A 24,319-nucleotide genomic window follows, 5' to 3' on the forward strand; every position below is an offset into this window, starting at 1 on the left:
CTACAGAACCTTTCACATCTGGAACACCCCTTCAAATTTCAGCCACATTCGTAGTGACTGGTAGTTGTGGCAATCTGCTGGCTCTTTGGTGGCCTGTGTGAAATCCAGTGTTGGGTTCAATCCCTTGCTAGGCTAGGCCAAGAGCTGAATGGACCTGGAGACTAAACTCAGCTTCTCACCAGCTCCAGTTTAGGGGGGCACAGGGGAATGCTTGTGCTGTCACACGACATGTTGTCACAGCTTGAGCAATTCAACATCCAGGGCAGCCAGACTTGCACGACGCTTACAAAAAGAACCAGAAGTTGGGTTTTACTCTGTTGTTGGCTCACCATGTCCCTGCTCAGTAACCACCGCTATCCACCCATGGGAAACAAAACTCGCTGTAAAAACATGTGAAGAGTTATGGAAAACACCCTGATAGCGTCCCAACAGTTGTGGTGTTGAAGGTAGGTTTGCTCAGGTTTCTGTCTTTGGGAAATGATTTTGAGCCCTTGTGGTCATTTAATGTATAAAGCATACGAAGTCTGAAAATGCTGAAGGAACAGCATGCATGAAGTGCTTCGGGATGAAACATAAGTTAGTACAACAAAGGCTACGGGACAAGTGCAACTGACAAGCTAACTTTTGTCCTCAACTGTGTACCCAGCTTTAACCGCCCCCCATGCAAGGGCTGTACTTAGCTCCACATAAGGGGTCCAACAAATCATCAGTGGAGGGCTCATAATGATGAACTGTAAAAGGGGTGGAGAGAGTTTTACTTCATGATACAAACAGGAGGCATGAAAAGTTAGGAGTTCTTGGTAAGGTTAAAAAAAAATAAAATCAGCCAGAACTGGGCTATCCAGTCCCATCTTCCCGATTCTTCTGGTAGAGTTTATGTCCCTGGGTGCTGTCTTAGCCCTTAATAGAAAGGGGAGAGGTGTTGAATGTTTAGCTACAGATCTCTATCTACAGGGCTTTTAAGTGAGTTGATATCAACCATCACCCAGGTGACTGGGCAGTCTGAATAAGAGTCACTTCCTCTCTCAGTCATTCTCTCTGTACTTAATATCTATGATGTACTACTCCTGGTGGTTGACCACATCTTCCAGGAAAGACAATGTAGAGAAGGGATAAGATTTCCCAGAAGGCACCTAAATGACTTAGGAGTGTAAGTACCCTTTGAAAAAGCACCTAAGACTTAATTTCTAGTGGGGAGAAAAATGACCCCAGTTCAGGCCTTCCTTATACATCAGCACACACACGGCGTAAACTTGTTCATGTCTCCTTTTCAAATCATGTTAAAGAAAATGGGTTAGAGGGAAGAAGTGTTTAAATTCTTTAAGACAAAGAACATTATCTGTCCACTGGTTTGTAGTTCTGCATTATGACAAAATGTGGCAGATGTGGATCAGATAAGAATAGTGATGTGTAATAGGTTTATGAATACTATATGGGACCTGCTCAGTGAGATGAAGTTACTGTATGATGGGTTATTACACTTTCCTACATGAATGTCCTGATCTAGCTTTACAAGAAGGCTGTTGGAAAAACATGCAGGAAAGCAACACATGGGCTATAGATAAGTAACCTTCCAACACACTCTTGGGGGCAATTACAGGACAGGCCTAGGGCCAGGCTCCAGCCCAAAGTGACAGGTGTTTTGGCAAGGATGCCTAGAGGCCAAAGGGACACAACAGCTAAAGGGACTCTGGAGGGAGAGTTAGGAGTGTGCTGTTTCTGGGGAGAACACCCTGAGAGGAACCAGACACACAGGCCTTGCAAAAATGTCTGAAGCACTTTCCAGGGGCTGGTAAGCTTTGAGGCAGTTACACATGCTTATAGTTTTAAGACCTATTTCCACTGAATTTCTTTGGTTCTAAATAAATATTTTGCTTTAAAGAGTTTCTGGTTACTAGATACTAGTCATAGGTGCCAGCAGGAAATGAACTGCAGGCCTGTTGAGGTAATCACCCATAGTACTTGAGGACTGCAGCCGAGTCTGAGTGTGGGAAATCTGCATGATTCCACCCTAGAGATGATGGGGCGGGGTGGGCAGTGTGAAGCACTATAAGAGGCCAGGAAGGGGCGGTTAGGCCAGTAACTGTGACAAACAAACAATTATCCTAATGAGTATCACCACCTCTGGCTACAACAAACAATTCTTGTAAAGGCAGAGAAAGCTGAATGGGATAAATCTGGACTCTTGTTCCAGGTTAAATTAGTGAGGAAAATAAACTGATTAGGGGATTCTCTTCCCCTCTGAAATTCATTCATCTCCTTTAGGCGGCCTTAAAAGATCTTTTCCTCATACATTAGCTGGACACCCCCACATAGTTACATTTCCCACAAATGCAGAGAGAGACTATTCACCCAAGTTTCAGCACTTTTAATATCCTTGGTTTCAGATGGTACAGGAAAGTGTCAGTCTTAGTAAGAACGACACCAAGGGCTGTCTCACACAACTGTTACAATGTAAATAAGAGGGATTCTAATCTACCCCTTTACAAATGCCGATCTCAGTCTGTGCAAACACTTGGAAAACTACCTCAAAATGACCAAGGTGCCTGTGAAAGGTGCTGCTGGGGGACAGAAGCGACAGCTCAGGACAGAAGGCCTCGTTAGCGACAGCAGAGGTACAGAGGGAACAGTAACCTGCAAGCTCCCCCCTCTCATTGCCCTGCCAGCACGCATGCAGCTTGATGAAACATGGTTAGGACAGAGAGTAGTTTAGCCCCCATATCCACTAGGGAGGTATTAATTCAACCGCTGGCCTTGCAGCTTAGATTTGCAGAGAGGTGATTGTCTGATATAGATACCTAACCAGTAATATCAACTCATTTCACATAGGCCCCGAATAGCTCTCAGATACTAATGACAGGCTGGAATTAAGCTGAGTTTCTTATCTTTTACTTTACTAACGCCATTTCTTTGACAGCTTTACCTCCGACACCCATTTTGTTTCACAGTTCTCCTTTTGCTCTGGTTTTAGTCTCCCCCCCCCCAAGCCCGTCTTCCTTAATTAGAGATTTCGCCCTCAACAGTGTGATCAGATACAAAACAAAAATACTGTACACTTTTAATTGTAGGTCTCATTTTCTGAAGAGGAATTCTAGGATACAGTGTTCTACACACAGCAAGCTTTCAGCAAAAGGTAAAGTATCCCAGCTGGTGTAAAAATATATTTTAAATAAAATAGAGTTTCTATAGGAGAGCAAACTATGGTGAACATTTCTAATTCTTTAGAATATTTTACAGGAGCCAGAAGCCCAGTTGTACAATCTACAGCCTAAAAAAAAAGTTCACGTACAGTCATGCTTCAGCAGCTGAGGGCAAGTCTACAAAGCAAAGAATTGGATGCATTCGGTGCATGAACAAAAGTTGTGTATTTTAAATGTAAGAAAATGTAACCTTCCTAAAATTAAGCCAGCCAATGGGTTAAGGCAAGAAGCAGATTTAATGCAATGCAATTCTAGCCTTGCTCCTTTGGGCCTGGCTCCTGTAACTAATGCTACTTTCACTTGTTGGTTCTGCTGAGCAACTGGGTAAGTCACAGCTGCAGGTGCATTGGTTTCAGCCTAAATTGAGGAAACCGCTGCAGTTGAATGTTGAACAGCTTATCCAATGGAGAGGACACAGTCACAAGATCTCCCACACATTTGTAAGAAAGGGTAAGTCTGCATCCTTTAAAATGCTCAGCACATGTCATCCGACACCTTCAGGCCTTCATTTAAGGGAGACACTGTAAAGTACCCAGTTTATCATGTGTTCTAGGACAAAGCCAGATTTGAACCAGAGAGTTTCCTCAAGAAGGCTGCATGCCCACAGATGGCTGTAGGGCAAGCGGAATGGGTGGCTTCAGTCTCTACCTCTCCACTGGAAAAGCAAGAGGGGTGTTAAAGGAAAATAAGGGAGGCCCTGAGTTCCAGATCCTGAAAGCTATTTGGGCTCCTAACTTCCATTGAAATCAGTGCAAGTCAGCAGCCTAACTAACTTTCAGGACCTGGGCTTATGTGTTCAGCTACCACAGGAACTGGGTCCAGCAGATGCACCCAGCGTGAAGATGTTACATACATTATCCCGGCAGCTGGCTGTGCAGACTGCACACGGAGTATGAGCAGTTCCTCAAGCGCGTGGCAACCTGGAATGGTAACAAGCTAGTGACTAGCGTGAAAGCCAAGAGTATTACGGCCATATCTGAAAGGTGACGGATTCAGAGAGAGGAAAGTGAACGTGTGGTTTTCACACTACACACATCATTCCCGCCTCACTCTGCGGACAGCACTCGAGAGTATGCAGATACCTCGCACGGGCACAACTTAAATATGCAGAAGGCAAATGTCTAATGCATCTTAGTCCGAGAAGTACGCTTCAGAGAGCAGAACAGTGTAACAATGTTAGTCTGCAACAGGTAGCAGTCTTTGTGTATACGGTTCCTTTTAATTAGTAGGAATGCTTATAAATAATTATGGAGACAAGGTGGGTGAGGTAATGTCTTTCATTGGATTAACTTCTGTTGGTGAGACAAGCCTTCAAGCTTACCAAGACCTGAGGAAAACTCCGCGTAAGCTCAAAAGCTTGTGTCTCTCCCCAACAGAAGTTGGTCCAATAAAAGATATTACCTCCCCCACTTTGTCTCTCTAATAACCTGGGACCAACACGGCTACAACAACACTGCACATAAATAATTATGTTCAATTATTTCCATAGCATACACATTCCACAATCCCTTGAACTTTAAAGCAGTTAGCACTGCACCAGACCACCTTCAAAAGGTGTTTAAGATGGACTCCCTTACAGCAATGAGTATTGCATTAATTCTCAACACCATTAACATGGTTTATGATTATTACACACTTCACTCCATGTCATTGTCCACGCTAACTCCCCTATTCCTATCCTAATTCTGTGCTAGCACAATGCTGCAGGGTTTAGGTTCCACGCGCTAAGTGGGATGGGGACTGAATCAGGTTTTCAATTAAAAGTTTTTATTTAATGAGCATTTCTGATCTTGGTTAGTAGGAAGAGGCTTTAAAAAAAACAACCACCCCCCTTTAAAACTTTGGGCCGAAATACCCAGTCATGTCCTTTTAAGGGGATCGAAGATTTGTTTTATGTTCAGACATGGCTAAAACTGAACACAATCTCCAATGAGAAAATAATGTATGAAGTGGGACTTAGATAAGACAGGAAGGCAAAATGGTGATTAAAATCTGCCTATCATTAGCTAACTAATGCAGTGAAATGCTTTTAAATACTGTAGATTCCCCATTAGCTGGCAGCCAGCTTTATGAAAAGCTCTGAAAACAACTTCTAGCTGAGCCTTATTTGGACTTGGTATTTAGTGTTGAATGTAACATTCAGCTTGAGTCCCGACACTTGTGCCTCATCATTCAGAAGTGGGGCTGATTGCTGTGATCCACTTGTCCCAATCCTCACTTGCCCCTTTTGCTACGGCCTCTCCTAGAAGGAGGCTTTCCTGTGCCCCCCGCTGGCGAGCTTGCAGAAGATGCCACCGCAATGTTGATCTGTCCTTCCTGAATTTCCTGCCTGGTCTCAGCTGGGAGGTGGTTGATTTTCTGTTGTGTTTCTAAGTAGAACATGACATCCCGCAGCTGCTCCTGTATCTCTGTGATCTGCAGGTCCTTCTGCTCACAAGTTTCCTTTAGAACCTTCTCTTCCTCCTTTAGTTTGTTTTGCAGCAAGGCCTGATTTGCTCGCAAACATTTGTTCATTTCCTGTTCCTCCTTTAGCTCATTGGAGAGTTTGGCCACCTTGTTATTCAGCTGAACGCACCTTACACACAACAGACAAGAAGGAAAAAGCAAATGAGACATTGCAGCCACAGTGGCCTAATTATCAGAGGAGTTAAGCTATCGGGGGGTTAAGTCAGACAAAGTTTATAGAATCACAGAAGTGTAAGGCTGGAAGAGACCCCAATAGGTCAAGTCCAGCCCCCTGTGCTGAGGCAAGACCAAGTAAACCTAAACCATCCCTGACAGGTGTTTGTCCAAACTGTTCTTAAAAACCTCCAGTGATGGGGTTTCCACAACCTCCCTTGGAAGCCTGTTCTAGAGCTTAATTACCCTTAGAGTTAGAAAGTTTCTTCTTACTATCTAACCAAAATCTCTCTTGCTACAAATGAAGCCCATTACTTGTCCTACACTCAGTGGACACAGAAAACAATTGATCACTGTCCTCTTTATAACAGCCCTTAACAGATTTGAAGACACAGAAATCAGGTCCCCCTTCTGTCTTTTCTCACAACTAAACGTGCTGTTTGTTTAACCTTTCCTCACAGGTCGGGCTTTCTAAACCTTTTCTCATTTTTGTTGCTCTCCTCCGGACGCTTTCCAATTTGTCCACATCTTTCCTAAAGTGCGGTGCCCAAAACCGGACACAGTGCCAGCTGAGGGTCCCTCATCAGTACTGAGTGGAACAGGGCAATTGCCTCCCATGTCTTACATCTGGCACTCTTGTTAATACACTCCAGAATGATATTCGTTTTTTTCGCAGCTGCATCACATTCCTGCCTCTCATTCCATCTGTGATCTACTATCACCCCCACATCCTTGTCAGCAGTGCTACCAACTAGCCAGTTATTCCCCATTTTGTAGCTGTGGATTTGAGTCTTCCTTCTTAAGTGAAGCACTTTGCACTTGTTTTTAATTGAATTTCATCTTGCTGATTTCAGACCAATTCTCCAATTTATCAAGATCATTTTGAATGCTAATCCTGTCCCTTGAAGTGCTTGCAACCCCTCCCAGCTTGAGGTCATCTGCAAATTTTATAAGCATACTCTCCATGCCATTATCTAAGTGATTAATGACAATATTGAATAGTGAAGCAGCAGGAGGATTAATGTGTCAGGATTCCTTGCCCTTGATTTCTCATGGCAGGAAAATACTCTTTTGGGTTAAAACTGAGATCTAGACATTGGCTAGATGGAAGAATCAGCTGGTACCACCAAGATACAAGGACAACAAGCTACGGTGTGGAAGGACAATAGAACCTTCACAGGTTAACAGTCATCCCTTATCACACAGGTTTTTCAATCCAGCCTGTAGTTTACTGGCAATGTTGTGTCATCCATTTGCCTATAAACACATGTTCCATTCGCAGTATGGTACAGTGGCTGGAGCAGACTTCAGTTTTACTACCGATTTTCTGGATGATCATGGGATAGTCACCACCTTTGTGCCCTAATGTAATCAGTGTGTATACCAGGGATAACGCTTGCCGAACTTCCAGGAAAGTGTGTAAAGCACCATGGAGAACAGGTACTGTACCAGAGCGCTAGGGATTGTTACAAAGACACACACTATGTTAGGCATCTTTAAATTTAGATGCTTCCAAGTTTGTTTTATTCATGGGGAATGCCTCCTTCCAGCTGCTTTCCTTTCTTTGCAGGTTGTATTCCTTCTGACTACACAGCTGACTGGCTTCCACTTCTGAGTGGGCATGGAAGGAGAAAGATTTAATGAACACTAACCAAGCAAACTATGTGGAAAGAGCAGAAGCTCAAAAGCTGCATTCCATGCTACAGCCATTTTAAATATGTAAGACACCCACAGAGGTGGGACATTGGATTTTTAAAGTCAGGGTCCTTACCACACCAGTTGAGGGTATTAAATATTTATATTCAAGAAGTCCTGAGAACCTGATGAAGAGGGTTTTAAAAAGTCAGATCCAATTTGAGTCTTAAAGTAGTGTGTATAAAAAAAAGAGCTAGACGACTTGTTAAAAATCTACTTTTAGAGACACATACTTCCGTTCCACAGATTGTTTCTCTTTAAGTAAGTTGTTCAGCCTGTGCTCCAAATTATCACATTTCTCAATGGTCTCTTTAAATTTAGTCTTCATGTTGTTAATCTGTAAAAACAAACAGACATTTCAAACAGGTCAAAGTCCTGTGCACTTTCATTATGACAGTCATGTTTTCTGAAGCATTTTCTAGACTTTGACCAATTACTGAACCAGGTGAGCAACTGTTCAAAAGATTGAAAGCAGCAGAAAAAAATCCTCCCCCCACCCTTAAAAAAAAGAAAGAAAGAAAGAAAGAAAGAAAGAAAGAAAGAAATCCCTATAAATGCTGCTTGCCAAAAAAAGAAGAATTAACAGAAACACTGACAAGAGGACAATTGTTATGGAATCTGCTTGTTGAGAAGTGCAACTAAGCTTGTAAAGATGGGGTGGAGAAGACCTTAGTGGACACTAAATAAGCCTGCAGCAAAGCCCTAAATTGCTGCCTTCTTTTTCTGAAGTTTAAATTGAGAGAGAGAGTTAGTTTAGCAATTCACACTCAGATGCTGGTTCCACTTCAGTATTTACTAAGCAGCAGCAGACCTCTGTCATACGACAGTGACCTATTGACATTTTCTCTCAGTCATGCATAATGCAAACGAAAAAAGTTGGGTATGTCCGGGTATGCGTCCTGTTCCAATGTAGCATACAACTAGGCACCATTGCTTCGCTTAAAGAGAGCCATGCTCCAATACGTGATCTGTGGACTAAATATGACATATGAAAAAACACAAAAACAAACAAGGAATGTCTTTGTATCCTAACCCAGTGAACAAATGATGGCTCAAAGAGGGGAAAGAGAGATGTCATTCAATATCTAATAAAAAAACCTTTCACATACTGGCAACATGGACTGAAACGGACACTGCTTTTTTGAAGCAGCAGCCTTGACAAGTTTAAAAGCCACCACACACACACACACTGATTTCAATGGAGCCACTGTGAAAGCAGGTCAGGTTTTATGCTTTCCAGACTTATAGTTTAATGTTTATGCAACTTCTGGTTAATTTTGGGAGGCACACTTGCCAGTGGATAGTGGAATATTTTGTACAGTTAATTCAAAAGGCCCTTATAAGGACAGAGTTCCAGGACCAATTACAGGGATCTTTAGAATAAGAAGCAGTCTTCAGAATACATGTCCTAGTGATTTTAGTTTAAAACTAGAGTTGTATCTACTGTGTTTGCAGCTATTTCAAAGAGGATTTTAACTATAAAACTTTCTTTTACAGACACACAGATGAGGTTCTTCAGCCATTTCTTATTGAAAATCAAGTTTTCGGGACCCACTACCCGTAGCTAATTTTAAATGAATTCTTTATATGTTTATGGAGTGGCTTAACTGCAGATACAGTGCATGATTAATTGGAAGCCACAAAGTTTATGTAATCTTATACAGCATGCAGACAAGGTTCAGTTGAGGATTTATCCAAGAGCTTTGATTCACTTAAAGCACAAACACCAATCGGATCTGCACAGATTATGGATATTTTTTATGTTCTCCAATTTCACTAAAGCTTCTCTGTACCTTTCTGCCCAAGACATTTTGGATCAGTCCTGCCCATAGAACACTCCACAAATCATAGAACTTTAAACACACACATCTTTCTGGGGATGTGCGGAGCAGAGATTATTTTGGCTTTCTTCAGTGGAGCAGGTTAATGTCACAAAAGACTAGGGAGGGCTAGTGTAGCATAGAGTGACATTTCCAAGATTTTCATTTCAGAGCTTCCTAACATTTCCACTAGTTCCACAGATTTCAAAGTCACCAAATTTAAGTCAGGCTTCAATCTGGGTGATGATTTGCCTCCTTCTGCACAGCTCATCAGCAATTTTCTGAGTCGGTGCACAAGACAGGGGAGGGATCTCGGTGCTAATTTCCCTCTAAAGAAGAAAAGGAGCTCTCCTTCATATGGCAGCGTAATTCCCTGACACTAAAACTGCACAGTAATGGCCGGATTTTCAGAAGTGCTGAGCAACCACAACTCCCATTACAGCCAATGGGATCTGGGGGTGTTCAGCACATTGAGAATCAGGCCAAGTGTTCAATTAACAAGACTAGGGAAGGAAAAAAAGCTTACTTCTTCAGCTGTATCCTTTTCTATTCGGACAATCTTGTTTTCCCAGTAGATGCGCTGAGATTCCAGCTGGCTTGTAAGCAAATATGAGTACTACAATCATACAAGAGATGCAAAGGTAAATAATTAGGGCAGGTTACCACCATTTCGCAGATGCCAATAAACCCAAAGGGCTTCAGAAATCTAATACGATTACACTGTGTAGAAGCAACGCTCTAAACTTTTCACAGAAGGGGACGAACTGCAGATGCAGTGCACAGACAATGGAAAAAAAAAAATTAACTGCAAAATCTTTACTGCATGCTCGTGGGGTTCCCCCTGTGAGTTTTAAATGGGCCATTGCTAGCGTCACAATAGTAAGTGATTTATAATGAGGGGAAAGGACAATACAAGCACCCTAGGAAAAGGGGTAAGTCCCCTTCAGCTTTTACCTTCAACGAGAACATGAAGTTACCAATCACACCTGCTATCTGCATTTGAGCTACTGAAGGATCTCTGAGTCAGTCAGTTGTTTTCCATTTTCAGGTGGTTTTACTCTACAACTGTACAGGCTTCTAAAATCCTTAAGAAGAGGGATTTGGTGCAAATCTCATGTGATCTGCACCTTGGGAGAAAGAATGGATCTTCAGCTGTGGATAACTATCCTCAGTATTTTGTGCTTTCTTCTGACCAGGAATGCTCATTACCAATGCTATTTTTGTGTTTAAAATAAGGACTTATTGCTTTACATCCCATCTTTTCCAGTTTGATCTTCTAGTAAATTTATAATGAGGATTTGGGAAAATATGGTAATTTGTTTAGCTGCACACTAACAGACACCAGATTAGGACTTTAATGCAGGTTTAAGCAGGAAGACAAAGCCCTTAAACATTTTCAGTAGACACTCCAAATAGCTAGTCAAGTAAATTCTTTCTACAAATGTTTGATCTAGTTTGCTCTACCAGCAAAGTGTTCATTTAAAAATCCTACGTTAAGTTCTGTTGATGGTTTGTATGCTGAATTTGAACCCAAGGCCAATTAAGATGGCAGAATTCAAGTTCTCAGAAAAAATAAGGTTATAGTGATTTAGCCATCAAGTAAGGTTTTGCACTGAAAATAATGTCACCATGGGATCCTAGAACTTAGATTCTAGATCAAGCATGCTTAGCTTACTTCTGTCTGCCCACAAACTCACCTGGGTTCCTGAAGTCAAACCAGGAGTCTTCCCTTCTCTTGTATCATCACCAGTAAGGAAGGTTCCACTGGCAAGAATGGGCCATCAGTAACACCTCTGCAACTTTATTGAGTTTGCACAGGTGTAACTGACTGAACTTTAAGACCTTTCGGTTGATGATGCACAGAAAGGAACAGAATCCAGCTAACTCTTCGCTGTTGGCTCTGCAGAGCCAAAAGGAGTAAAAAGCAGTAAACCATATGCCATTTTTAGTCACATTTAGAGTTGATGCATGTTTACATATAGCAGCACAAAGTTGTATCTGAAGAAAGCTAAATATTTACCTCTAACTGTAAGGAATCGATTTTTTCATCCTGACACAAATCCCCCTCACACTCATACTGAACTATCTTCCCATCAGTTTTACTTGCAACCAGTCGATGGACATAATTATCTAAAGAGAGAAAAGCAACCAAACCAAGGGTAGTTTCAATTTGAGAAAACCCAGGTGTTATAACTTGACTGGAACGCTGGGAAATACTTTACACAGCACAGTTAATCATGCAGCTTGATGCCACAGAGTAATACTGAGGCAAAGAGGTTAGTAATTACTTAATGTATTCCATGTTTAATAGAATCTGCATTGACACTAGCTAAGATAGTTACAAAAGCTCAGTCATGCTTCAGGACAACTTGATCAGGAGACAGGCCTCTCCATTCCACCAATGCTACAGGGTGGTCTCGTGGCATTATGGGTTTATGGCCTCCCACTGAAGCATCTGGAATGGCTTTACTAGAGAAAACAGATGGTCCCAGAAGATGGGACATTAACACTGCAAAAACTCCCTTCCAATCTTCATGTTAACTTTATTACTAGGACGGTGTTAAAAATGCCACTGCAGAAAGATTCTGAGAACTATGTCCAAGCAAGCAAGGTTACCGTTAAGAGCAGAAGGAAGAGGTTTACCTCCAGCATAGTCCCAAACTCTGTGATTGGTTAACTGCATTGCATAAGTGTGCTGAGTCTCCTCAAAGTGTTTGTAAGCGTGCCGGCTCACGTAACGACCGCATCCAATGTGCCCACATATCAAACAAATCCAAAGGTTCTGTCAACAGAAGGAGAGAGATTTTGCACATGTATAAGAGTAAAATTTGTTAATGTGAAAAAGGTGCTTGTGTGGTTTTAGAGGCTTGAGAAAGCATCCGGCAAGGACAATTGCTAGCATCCTCCACTGACAGCATGCATGGCTGCTTGTATTTCCAGTCACCTTCCTAGGCAAGGCACAGGGTTTGCTTGTTGTGAAACACCGTGAAGACTAAAGGCAAGACCGCAGAAGTACAGTATAAGTCTACTGAAAGAAGTCTCAGTGCACCAGATGCAAGGGCAGCCCAAAGAGTGACCTTCCCAAAGTAAGGCATCCCAAAAGAACCCTGAAAGCAAGCTCTGAACATCTCCTACGCTTCTCAAAGGTCCCGGGAAGGTTTTTCACACAGCAGGACATCTTTTTTGCGGGACAGTATCCCCTCCCAGTGGGCTGACCCCAATGGAAAATGGGTGCACTAATCTAGCCAGAAGAAAGATGGGCCAACCCAGCAGCCCCGGGCATTAGGGGTTTAGGAAACTAAAACAACAAAAAGCACCAGTGGGATCAAAACTAATAAATCTCACTCATCTCCCACCCCACCTACTTACTTCTTGAACTCCACACTCAAAGCATTTATTCTCTTCCACTGGCTCAGGTGTTTGGCAGTACCTGCAGACAGGACACCTATAACCATAACAATCAAGCAGATATAGTTAGATACACGGAACCCGATGGTTAGTGCTGAGATGGGGAGAAACTGACCATATCCAGGAAGCTTAAGGCAGAGGTTACATCCTAGGGTTTTGTGGGACACTCCCCACCCCAGCCCGTCTTTCAGCTTTTTCCTCACTAGTTTAACCCAAAATTTGCCTTCCTCCTACACAAACCAGCTGTTCTCTCACTATTTATTCCTGTAAAACTGATGAATGCCATTTCTTAAACCAGATGAAGTATCTTGCAATAATCTTAGTTTTAACTGTGATCCAGGAATTGAACAGCTGGGATAAAGCCGGGAGACAAGATTGTCAATGCACCCAGTCTTTTCCATGGAGAATGCAATGCAAGTCAACTGATGTCATGAAACATTACTTGTCCTCAACATTAAAAGAAAAAGGACCCAGTAAAACTCTTCTGTATAGTGAACTATCTGATTATTTTGGACAGCCTCAATTATTACTTCCTTCAATTGACCACCTTGATGATTTTGATCTTAGAAGAAAAGGAGGACTTGTGGCACCTTAGAGACTAACAAATGTATTTGAGCATAAGCTTTCGTAAGCTACAGCTCACTTCATCGGATGCATTCAGTGGAAAATACAGTGGGGAGATTTATATACACAGAGAACATGAAACAATGGGTGTTACCATACACACTGTAACAAGAGTGATCACTTAAGGTGAGCTATTACCAGCAGGAGAGCGGGGGGGAGGAGAAGAGGAAGAAAAAACCTTTTGTAGGGATAATCAAGGTGGGCCATTTCCAGCAGTTTACAAGAACAGTAGGAGGGGAAATAGTGTTACTTTGTGTAATGACACATCCACTCCCAGTCTTTATTCAAGCCTAAGTTAATTGTATCCAGTTTGCAAATTAATTCCAATTCAGCAGTCTCTCCTTGGAGTCTGTTTTTGAAGTTTTTTTTGTTGAAGAATTGCAACTTTTAGGTCTGTAATCAAGTGACCAAAGAGATCGAAGTGTTCTCCGACTGGTTTTTGAATGTTATAATTCTTGACGTCTGATTTCTGTCCATTTATTCTTTTACATAGAGACTGTCCAGTTTGACCAATGTACATGGCAGAGGGGCATTGCTGGCACATGATGGCATATATCACATTGGTAGATGTGCAGGTGAACGAGCCTCTGATAAAAAGAAAAGGAGTACTTGTGGCACCTTAGAGACTAACCAATTTATTTGAGCATGAGCTTTCGTGAGCTACAGCTCACTTCATCAGATGTTTACCGTGGAAACTGCAGCAGACTTTATATACACACAGAAATCATGAAACAATACCTCCTCCCACCCCACTGTCCTGCTGGTAATAGCTTATCTAAAGTGATCAACAGGTGGGCCATTTCCAGCACAAATCCAGGATTTGTGCTGGAAATGGCCCACCTGTTGATCACTTTAGATAAGCTATTACCAGCAGGACAGTGGGGTGGGAGGAGGTATTGTTTCATGATTTCTGTGTGTATATAAAGTCTGCTGCAGTTTCCACGGTAAACATCTGATGAAGTGAGCTGTAGCTCACGAAAGCTCATGCTCAAATAAATTGGTTAGTCTCTAAGGTGCCACAAGTACTCCTTTTCTTTTTGCGAATACAGACTAACACGGCTGTTCCTCTGGAGCCTCTGATAGTGTGGCTGATGTGATTAGGTCCTGTGATGGTGTCCCCTGAATAGATATATGGACACAGTTGGCAATGGGCTTTGTTGCAAGGATAGGTTCCTGGGTTAGTGGTTCCGTTGTGTGGTTGCTGGGGAGTATTTGCTTCAGGTTGGGAGGCTGTCTGTAGGCAAGGACTAGCCTGTCTCCCAAGATCTGTGAGAGTGATGGGTCGTCCTTCAGCATAGGTTGTAGATCCTCGATAATGTGTTGGAGAGGTTTTAGTTGGGGACTGAAGGTGATGGCTAGTGACATTCTGTTATTTTCTTTGTTGGGCTTGTCCTGTAGTAGGTAACTTCTGGGTACTCTTCTGGCTCTGTCAATCTGTTTCTTCACTTCAGCAGGTGGGTATTGTAGTTGTAAGAATGCTTGATAGAGATCTTGTAGGTGTTTGTCTGAGGGGTTGGAGCAAATGCAGTTGTATCGTAGAGCTTGGCTGTCGACAATGGATCGTGTGGTGTGGTCTGGATGGTAACACCCATTGTTTCATGTTCTCTGTGTATATAAATCTCCCCACTGTATTTTCCACTGAATGCATCCGATGAAGTGAGCTGTAGCTCATGAAAGCTTATGCTCAAATAAATTGGTTAGTCTCTAAGGTGCCACAAGTACTCCTTTTCTTTTTGCGGATACAGACTAACATGGCTGCTACTCTGAAACCAGAAAAAACAAGACTAGCCCCTTTGCTCACCATGAGTGGGGCTACCCCCTCGATCATTATCCATCTCACATTTCCTGTTTCATTCTTAATGCATCTTGATTTGGGTCTGTGTCACGTATTTGGCTCTTGTGAGAAGTAAGAGCTGTGCAGATAGACAGTGAGGAGCAAACTCCTGGTTGGTGGGCTGTGTCAGAATCATCTGGGTAGTTAGATGTAGAGTTTTCATTCAAAGGAAAGAAAAAGCCACCCTTCTTTCTACAGCCACTTCCTTGTTACTTAGATGTTCTCAGTTTGAGAAGACAGAGCCCAGATTTCCTTACTATCTGCAACAGGATCCTGTGGAGTGTTACACATTCTCATGGGAGGATGCTGCAAATCTGCACTACTGAAGATATTCTAGTCTAGCAAAACAACATAATCAGAAAAAAATTGTCATGCAAGAGATTTAATTTTAGCGAGGAGATGTAGCCTTGTGCAATACACGTTTTAAGCTTTGATATTGTGCCAGTTTTTGGTTAAAAATGAGCTGGGAGGGATCTGGATTAGTCAGTCACTGGCAAAATCTAATTTCTTTAAATTTAAACTGTTTTTGATTTATGAGGCACCAAGCTATTTTTATGGACAAGTTATTAATTCAGTCCTGCTGACATTTTGTGAGAAGTTTACTTTGGGACAAGAACAATTAGCTCTGCTGAAACATGGCATGCAAAAGAGGGTATACAGTGAAATGTTAACTGTAACAATAAAGGAACGACGCCACTATAGACAGGAAAGCAATAAAGAATTTGAGGTCGGTTCTGGTATTTAGTTTTCTGTAACATATCAGGCAATCCAAGTTACTGCAACAAATGGCAACTAATTACCAAGAGGAATGCAAAATATGTATGATAGATAAAAGGACTTTGTTCTCATTGGGAGATTCTTTGAAGGACTCAGACATGTTCAAATCTGACTGCACTATCTAAATGGAATGCGTAGAACTAATAAGAGCAAAAATACTCTAAAGGATTAAAGTTAAGTAATTAAAGGCAAGAATACACAAGTTTTAAGGATAAGATCTCTTGAATGCTTCAGCAACACATTTGTAACGTTAAATGGCAGTTACACACTACTTCACTCTTTAGTGGAAATTTATATTGCACTTTCCATGTAGTTTCTGTTGCAAGATTCCTTGCAAAGCCTAGCTAATGCTACTCCAGCAGAGGTCACTGTAAAGCAATACAAGGCTGACTCCCTCCAGATTACCGCCTAGGCATATCACAGCTTCAGCACACTCAGCCTCCACTGGATTGAGAAGCAAGGGAGAGGCCAAGATTCAGACCAGGATTTTGTGCTTCTATACATAGGTCCTACTCCCCCGCCCCCCCTTTTTGTTTCTAAAAACTTTTGAGTAAGGGGGTCAGGTACAGGCAGCTGGGTACAACTTTAGTTAAAATACAATGCCTCTGGAAAAACCCAGGAGGAGTTGTAATGAAATGGTGATGGCAGCTAGCAGCGCTGCATGCAAGGGATCAGGCTGAATCTGAAGCTTGATCCTGTGCTCCCTGGCTAGAAACATGAGCCCATATCCCCTTGGTCTCAGTCTAGGCCACGTTTTTTCTTGCTGTGCTCTGACTGAAGCAGCCTCCTGTTTCCCATTTGCCAAGTAACCTTATTGGCTTTTGATCCCTTCCCTTCTGCTTTGCTTAGCACTACAGCTAAGATCTCCCCTTGGACACAGTCTACTCTAGCTATCAGGCCCAATTCTTTGTCATTATTGTAATGTCGAAGTTATATTGAAAATGCATCAGAGCAGAGTCTTTGTGTCGCTTTGGAAACATCTGAGACAAACACCTATTGCACTACCCTTCCCACACAGCCACTGGAGAGGACACTGACTAAATGTAGATAAGGAGAAGCTGAGCTGTGCAAGACTGGACAGACGATGGGGTTTCTGTGTCGGAAACAGTGAAAACTGACATCTCTATCCTACAGCATTTTAAAATTCTTCGTGTTGCTCTGCAAATAGCTCATGGCCATGAAGAGCCAGAGGGAGCTTTATCCAACTATCCTTGTCTAGGAGATGTATCTTCTGTGCCTCCTAACAGGGAAGGCAAAGATCACTAGGGCTTGGAGCAGCTCCCATCCCTGCAGTAGAGACACAGAGCTGGTCCTGTCAATGTGGACAAGGAAAAGCTTCACCACACCTTAAACACACTGCTTTGAATCAGGGGAATAAAAAGCCACTTACGTGGTGTCTTCCCAGCGCTGCAGACACTGGCTATGAAAGCTGTGGTTACACACCGTGGTAAGGATCCCGTTCACAGACTCATCCATTCTTTCCAAACACACCGTGCACTTTGGCAGCTCCGTCAGATCCATTACAGGAAGGCTGGCTCCCTTCACAGGAAGAGGAACACAAGCTTATTGCTGCTCACGCCATATGCTATAGGTAAGTCACATACGTTTAGCTACACAACTTCTTACCCTACTGCTTCGTAACTGTGGGGGCTAGGGAGTAAATGGATTGTTTAATGTTCCAGTAAGTTTAAATGCAGACAGAAAATTCAACCACAACAGTGGCTAACCTCGTTAGCTATTTTGATTATTGGTCTAACCATTGACAGTGCACAACTAATACTCAACTGTATGCATGGCAAAACATTTCAGTGATTTTTCCTAAACATCTGAGACGAGCTATGTCAGAGACATGACTAGGAGCCAGGCCTCATGGGTTCTATTCCCAGCTCTGGTACAGTCTCTGTGACCCTGCTCAAGTCACTTAATTGCTCTGCTTTAGCTTCCCCATAGGGATCACATTAAAACGTATTCCATGACACAGAGGTGTTGCAAGGATAAGGGTGAAGAATTACTGTGTGTTAAGATACCAGCTGATAAATCTGAAAGGAAAATAATCCATTTGTTTGGGGGAAATGCTTTGCTTAGCTATTCTAGCCCCGACATTACTGATTCAGAACATACAACTGTCTCTCAAAAACACAGACATGATATGGTAAATGTATCTGCACCATGCCCAATTCAGATTTCGGGAATCACTAAGATCTACTACAAGAGTGAGGAATTTGGACCTGGAGAATTTTCAGTGATCACTTATTAGGGCTAAGCCCCATCAGGTCAGAGAATAAGTCATTCTCCCCTATGGAAGTACTGCAACAATCAAAGGCAGAGTTGGGGTTGCAGCAGTTAAGTATCCTCCAGCCCCACAGACAGGCCTGCCATGCCCACTCCCAGATAATCCTATTAAACCACTTGTAAAATATCAGCAAAAGAAAAAAAAAACAAAAACAAAAACTTACATCTTCTGATTTGAAGACTTCAGCCCTCTCCACATACACCAGCTGGCACACGTCTTCTTCTATGGAGTTGAACTGTCGACCGTTGCATGCCATATAAAAGCTGTCAGCATCAGCCTATGCACAAACCAAAGGAAGCCAGTTGACAAGGAGTAAGGCAAATGAGACTTTTCCAAGTACTAGGATATTACCAAAAAGAAAGCCATTTCATAGGTTAATCTCTTGAGCTCTCCTGCTAGTCAGGATCCCTTCATTTCCACACTGGTTTCAGCAGAATAGTTTTCTAGTTGAATTGGCAGGAAGAACTGAAGTGCACAATGAGATCAGCTATTATGATCTTAATATTCAACAGCGATAGCCAATCTCTCTTTAGCATCAGTTTTGTTCCTAGTCAGCAATTTCAGCACGGGTGGAAAGCAAATATTGTCTCTCTGCAAAAACTTGGAGTAAAAGGATTGCTGCAGAGGGCCCTATTCAAAAACATTCACATTCATGTAGGTGAAAAGGATGGCATATAATTTAACTGGAGAGAATCCATTTAACTTATGAGCAGCTCAGATATTTGTTGAGCCACCAATAATAGAGGACGACTTAGAAAGAGGCACTCACAGACATCAGGCCCAAAACTTTACCTGCCTCAGAACGATTAGGAAGCCTCACACTCAGTGCAACATTTTAACATGCTCGGATATTCCAGTAAGGATCCTACCATCAAGTGAAGTGAGCTAGATTTCAGGGCATTAGCTCTTCCTTGCCCCCCCAGTGCTTTAATGGTAAAATATGAAGTGATTCCAGTCTGTCCATGTCATTGTTTCAAGTTGCTTCATATATAAAAGCCACAGAGCTCCACAAAACAAATAATGATATAGTGTAATTCAAATGGCCTTTTGCTGCATGCAGCAATTGCCTTTGAGGTCCTACTGGAGCAGAAATCAGCAATTTTTGATAGACAGATGAGAAGTTGCCAAGTCAATTGACTCTAGACAGTTCTGCTGAATTAGTGCAAGATTGCTTGGAAAATGTCTAGTGCAAACAAAGCAAGTTGATATTGAGTGGGTTTCTCTGCAGTTCTGGGTGCATATACAACATGTACACAACACATATAGGAATTTTAGCCTTGTGAGAACCCCATGGATGAGAACTACAGTATTCAGTCATCTAGTCCACCTCACCCAAGTTTGAGAGAAAGGAAGCTTATTTACACAAAGTACGTTTAGTTGTCCTGCTGATCTTGACAAATGCCCCACTCTCCTCAGAACAGTGGACTAAATAGGTAATGGGTCCTCTCAATCCTTAATTTCTATTCAAACTAATGACGCCACACTGATCAAGCTCTTTCTGCTCTGCACTATGCGCTCATGAAGATATCAGAGTATGTTTATAGGCATGTTGTACTTTTCTTCCATCCTTGTCTATTTACTACAAGCACAGCCATTTCTGAAGCACCAGAGAGCAGTATGTTCTAGATTTCAACACCCCGTCTGCTGTGAGAAAGTATGAAGTAGGATAGAGAGGCACTTGCTTTCATAACAGCCATTCAAGCTGCAGGCCTACCAGGCTCAGTGTTGCTTTAAGGAAAGATTGAGAAAGACATTTCGCTTTACACAGCAAGAGGATAAGGTGTGTGATCTCAGATAACACAGCAGACCACTGAGGTTGGATAGCACCTTCAAATAGTATCTATAAAGCAGTATGCAAGACATTTCTAAAACCGTACCTATGGCAAAGGAGTCTAATATCTTAGGTTTTACCTGTGTACTAAACTTTATCAGCACCATATACTGGTTTGGAGTGGAATCTCTGATGATTTTCATATGTTCAATTACTTCATAGAATGAGGCCACAAACTTCATAAGGTCATGACTGGTCATTGTAGCAGGGACTGTGAGAATACATAGCATGGCGCTGCGCCTTACATCTTCTTTTAAGGAGGTCATCTTACTAATAAGACAATAATTAGACGGTCTTAAACTGAGGTCAAATTAGACATCCTATTATAAGACAATGCCATTTTACATAGAAGACAAAAGAAAACTTGATGCTTCATAATTCAAATGGTTAGCTATTAACATTATTTTAAACACCAACCTCAAAGCTCTTTACATATTTGCAAGCATTTAAGATTTAACAAAAGGTTGTGGTAACAAATCTAAAAATGCCCATATAAATTTTGTCATGAACCATTTGCTGAAGATATGTGCAGCACTGGAAGAGACAGATCATCCCCTTCAAAGTGACATCTGTAGTTCTAGAAAAGTAGTTGGAACTTGCAAACCACAAATGCTCAAAATATTCCTAGAACAAGTGAGCCACGGTTATCACTAAAAATGGAGTATGCATACAACATGTCATTGTGTCCCGGTAACTTTCACAATGAATATCGGAGACTGACATTCTCATTCAGCTCCCCAAGGTATAGAATTGTGCTACCATAAAAATAATAAAAAAAAAACAAAACACATTTTGAAAGTGCAGGTTCTCTCCCTATTTCTGCTGTAGGAATTTGAATGCAGGGATATCCTTCAACAGAGTCCTCTCAAAACCAGTCTGTCTGCAGCCACTATTTTTACTTATCTCATTGCTTCTAACCCTGGCACAAGCATGCACTCAAAAGTGACTTTACCCATGGCTGGAAGGCCTGGACCTGCTTCAGGTTCTGCCATTAATGCAGCTATACAATTCAGGTGGCACTGTAACCCTTTCTGGGTGCCAATATATCGCACTGCCAGTGTGCCACTGCTCTGCCAGCCCAAGGAGCAGCAGTCCCAGTGGTTACTGACTCACTCTTCTGGATTGCAGTATAATTCTATGGCACTGTTCCCACTAAGTCTATAATTAGTTAACCATGTTCTTACTTTGTTTTGTACAGGTGCATAATACCATGAACTATTTCAACTGATGGATTCCCACTGAAGAAGGAAATCTGGTCAGGAAGTTGCTTAGATGGAGAGTCTGGAGCAGCCTCAACACATTCTTTAGTTTGACCATCACGTTTACTTTTATCGTCAACAGATGAAGCCTCTGAAGATTTTCTTCCTTCCATTGCAGCTTTTGTCTCATCTTTTACAAATCAAAAGCTTTCAGATTACACACCACACGTCAGAAACATCAATTGCACTTTAATTGTCATCTTGATGTACAACAGAGCCAGCTATTAAGTCAAATAATTCCCTTTCAAAACAGAATTAAAGACACTTCTAAACTATGGGGTCTGGACATACAATAAACATCAACATAGCTACTAAGCATCTTTAATCCACAGCATTAGAGAGCTATTGGCAAGGCCCCGGGGTGCTGTGAAGCCAGCTAGACAAGCTCTGAAAGGTGCCATACTAAGTTCTGCAGCACACCTACTTTTCTACAGTTAAAAAACAGATTTTATTGAATTAAATATGAAAACAAACAATGTCGTCAGGACAATTTTCCTTGGGATTTGTTTGGCTACAGAATTTAATATCACCTAGTTTTGAATTTTCTCTCCATTCTGAAGTTAGTTTTCCAGAAGCTATAGAATTTTACATTAAACAATTGAGAGAGTTTTGAAATCTGCCTGCTAATCACGATAGGGTACTCTGATGGGCACGCACACAAACGAGCGTATGCTTTGCGTTTACTGGCAAGTGGCTGTCCCTGCTGGGTAGTGCTTTGCCGGACGAAATAGATTCGCCTATCCACTCCCCAAAAAAATTCTTAAAAAAAGCTGGCATTTTCTTGCCCTTACATTTGTAACACAATAGATTTTGGTCGATGGCCACTCCTGCATGCCCAGCACTTTGGAAAATCAGCCCAATTTTAAATACTTCTAAGAGACAATTTATGCAACAAATTGTAGCATAGCCATACAAATGTACCAGAGAAATTAACAGGACCAAAACCTCCCTTTTCAAACTTTTGGAATGGGTACCTGGATTGGACTTTATGGTCTCTATGATCATATCTGTCATCTCTCTGCGACCAATATGCTGGTGAATAATTGCTGCTTTTTCCATAGGTGCCTTTTCTTCTAGACAGGCTCTGGCTGAAGCTAGTGATTTTTCTTTGATTTCCTCATCAGACATTTCAGTGGCTAAGTAGAAACAATGATTAATGTCATTGGAATAGCTACCCAGAAGCAGAAACAAACAACTCTACTCAAGCAAGGGCAGAACAGACCTGCGTAACAACAGCAATTAGGCCATTACTAGCTTATTACATTAATTCTTGAAACTGCTTTTATTCCTTCTTCTGGCCAGCAAAAACATGAAACAGAAGAGCACCGTTCCGAGAATATATTTTATTTCCTCAAAAACAAAAGTGTGGTCGGTCACTCTTTAAAATAATTTATCTCTCTATTTTATATTAAACAGATGTGAAGCTAAAAAAGGGCAAAATGTAGTTAGATATTAGGACAAGTTAATCATCCCTCCAAACAGTGCACTTAACCAACTCTGAGGAGTCATACGAGCACCATCACTGCATATATATCAGTGGCAGCTATCGCCAGGTCAGATTTCATAGGGTCTTTATCTGGTAACAAAGAGAGTCTTGATTTATTATCCTTTATACAGGAGAGTGGTCCCTTTTTAGCCACTCCTGTCAAATTTGACTGCATTTATCTACCTATACCCCAATGCACTTTGGAAAACACTTTTAATAACCGTACTAAGTGTTTAGTCTCAGAGCCATTGACGAGGGGACACCCCCCCGCCATTTGCTGCTGCCACAAGTTTTAGTTTGCCCAGAGCAAAGTTGTTTTCTTTTAGAAACTGCAAAACAAAGTGAAAGCTTAAAAAAAAACCCAAAAAATGTTAACCCTTCTCCTTCAAAGGGCAGGGGGGCACCTGCTTTCACACCCCAACCCCCTTCAGAGATCTGCGGACAGGCACCCTTCTCCCCCAGCACCCCCCCCCGCCCGCCCAGAAGGAGACAGACACCCTGATCCCCCTCCCATCAGTCCCCTTCCACTGCACAGAACGAGGTACAGAAAATTCTGCTCCCCTCCCACACATAGACACTAGCCCCCAGCCCTTGCTCGGGGGGGGGGGAGACAGCTTGCTCCCCCTCCCCCACCGGCCCCCTACCCTTGCACGAGGCGGGGGGGAAGAGGATACCCTGCTCCCCCAGCTCCATCGGGGGGTCACCTTCCCGCCAACCCCCTTAGATCAGACCGTCGGGGGGAGGAGCGACTCGCCAGCCCCAGCGGAGGGAGACCCCGCCACGCCCGACTCAGCGCCCCGCGCCCCTCTTCTCTGCCCCGCCGCCCCGGCACCCCCTCCCCGGGGCTCACCGGCCGCGCTGTAGGGGAAGCCGGCGGGCAGCGGGGACTGCTCGGCCAGCTCCAGTCGGATCACAACGAGTGACACGCTCATAGGGGCCGGGGATCCCGGGCCGGCGGGGCCCGAGCGGGAACGGGCCGGCCCCAGCACAACGCCGGGGATTGTGAGCCGCTCGCTTCCGCCCCCGAGACCTTTGCCCTCTGACCCGCCGGGGTCACGCAGGCGCTGCGCAGGGAGCCCTGGTCACGTGAGATTCAATGCCCTATACCGACGGGTGTTGTTGCTAGGAGAGGGCTCCCCCCCGCTGGGGCCGCAGCCTCGTTTCGCTGAAGGTCAGAGGTCACCAGCCGTTGTGGTACTAACTCCCCTGGGGCCTAGGGGCGGAGGTGGGCGGGCTGGAGATGGGTCTGGGGAGGCTGGGCTTTGTGGGGGGCACAGGGGGGGCCTTGGGGGGACACGGCTGGGCTTTGTGGGGGGCACAGGGGGGACCTTGGGGGGACATGGCTGGGCTTTGTGGGGGGCACAGGGGGGTGGACCTTGGGGGGAGGCTGGGGGCACAGGGGGGTGGGCCTTGGGGGGACACGGCTGGGCTTTGTCGGGGGAGGCTGGGTGCAAGGTGGGGAAGGGACTTGGG

At 43.1% G+C, this 24,319-nt stretch overlaps 2 protein-coding genes across 7 annotated transcripts in view; one reads left to right on the forward strand and one right to left on the reverse strand.

Moving 5' to 3' along the window:
* Positions 1-2,353: 2,353 nt before the first annotated feature.
* Positions 2,354-23,889, reverse strand: BRAP (BRCA1 associated protein). Of its 2 annotated transcripts, XM_073312277.1 has the most exons (13): positions 23,697-23,863; positions 22,335-22,496; positions 21,286-21,490; positions 20,182-20,371; positions 18,434-18,547; positions 17,368-17,516; positions 12,704-12,779; positions 11,978-12,116; positions 11,355-11,464; positions 9,861-9,950; positions 7,748-7,851; positions 7,591-7,639; positions 5,674-5,775 (listed from the first exon to the last, which is right to left on the reverse strand). In XM_073312277.1, exons 1-13 carry the CDS (start codon positions 23,776-23,778, stop codon positions 5,758-5,760), a joined length of 1,488 nt encoding a protein of 495 aa, XP_073168378.1. In that variant the 5' UTR covers positions 23,779-23,863; the 3' UTR covers positions 5,674-5,757. The 2 variants fall into 2 exon arrangements, with proteins under 2 accessions (XP_073168379.1, XP_073168378.1); XM_073312278.1 differs by lacking the exon at positions 7,591-7,639 and having other exon boundaries at positions 2,354-5,775; positions 23,697-23,889.
* Positions 23,774-24,319, forward strand: part of ACAD10 (acyl-CoA dehydrogenase family member 10) — a 30,028-nt gene continuing 29,482 nt past the window's right edge. For 2 of the 5 annotated variants that reach the window (XM_073312271.1, XM_073312270.1), the window contains exon 1: positions 23,928-24,040. The gene's annotated coding sequence lies outside the window, so the exon portion shown is untranslated. Of the gene's footprint in view, positions 24,041-24,319 lie in introns of all 5 variants that reach the window. The other 3 variants (XM_073312268.1, XM_073312273.1, XM_073312272.1) reach the window with 3 other exon arrangements.

Source organism: Lepidochelys kempii, chromosome 15, assembly GCF_965140265.1.
Source record: "Lepidochelys kempii isolate rLepKem1 chromosome 15, rLepKem1.hap2, whole genome shotgun sequence".
In the NCBI taxonomy this organism is placed as follows: domain Eukaryota; kingdom Metazoa; phylum Chordata; order Testudines; family Cheloniidae; genus Lepidochelys; species Lepidochelys kempii.

Bases quoted from the DNA above. Each gene is read 5' to 3' on its own strand.
- BRAP (XM_073312278.1), bottom strand. From the start codon at position 23,778: ATGAGCGTGTCACTCGTTGTGATCCGACTGGAGCTGGCCGAGCAGTCC. The intron at 22,497-23,696 runs GTGAGCCCCGGG...GTTTCTACTTAG, and splicing joins CTTCCCCTACAGCGCGGCCG to CCACTGAAATGTCTGATGAG. The intron at 11,465-11,977 runs GTAAACCTCTTC...TTCTCTCTTTAG, and splicing joins AGTTTGGGACTATGCTGGAG to ATAATTATGTCCATCGACTG.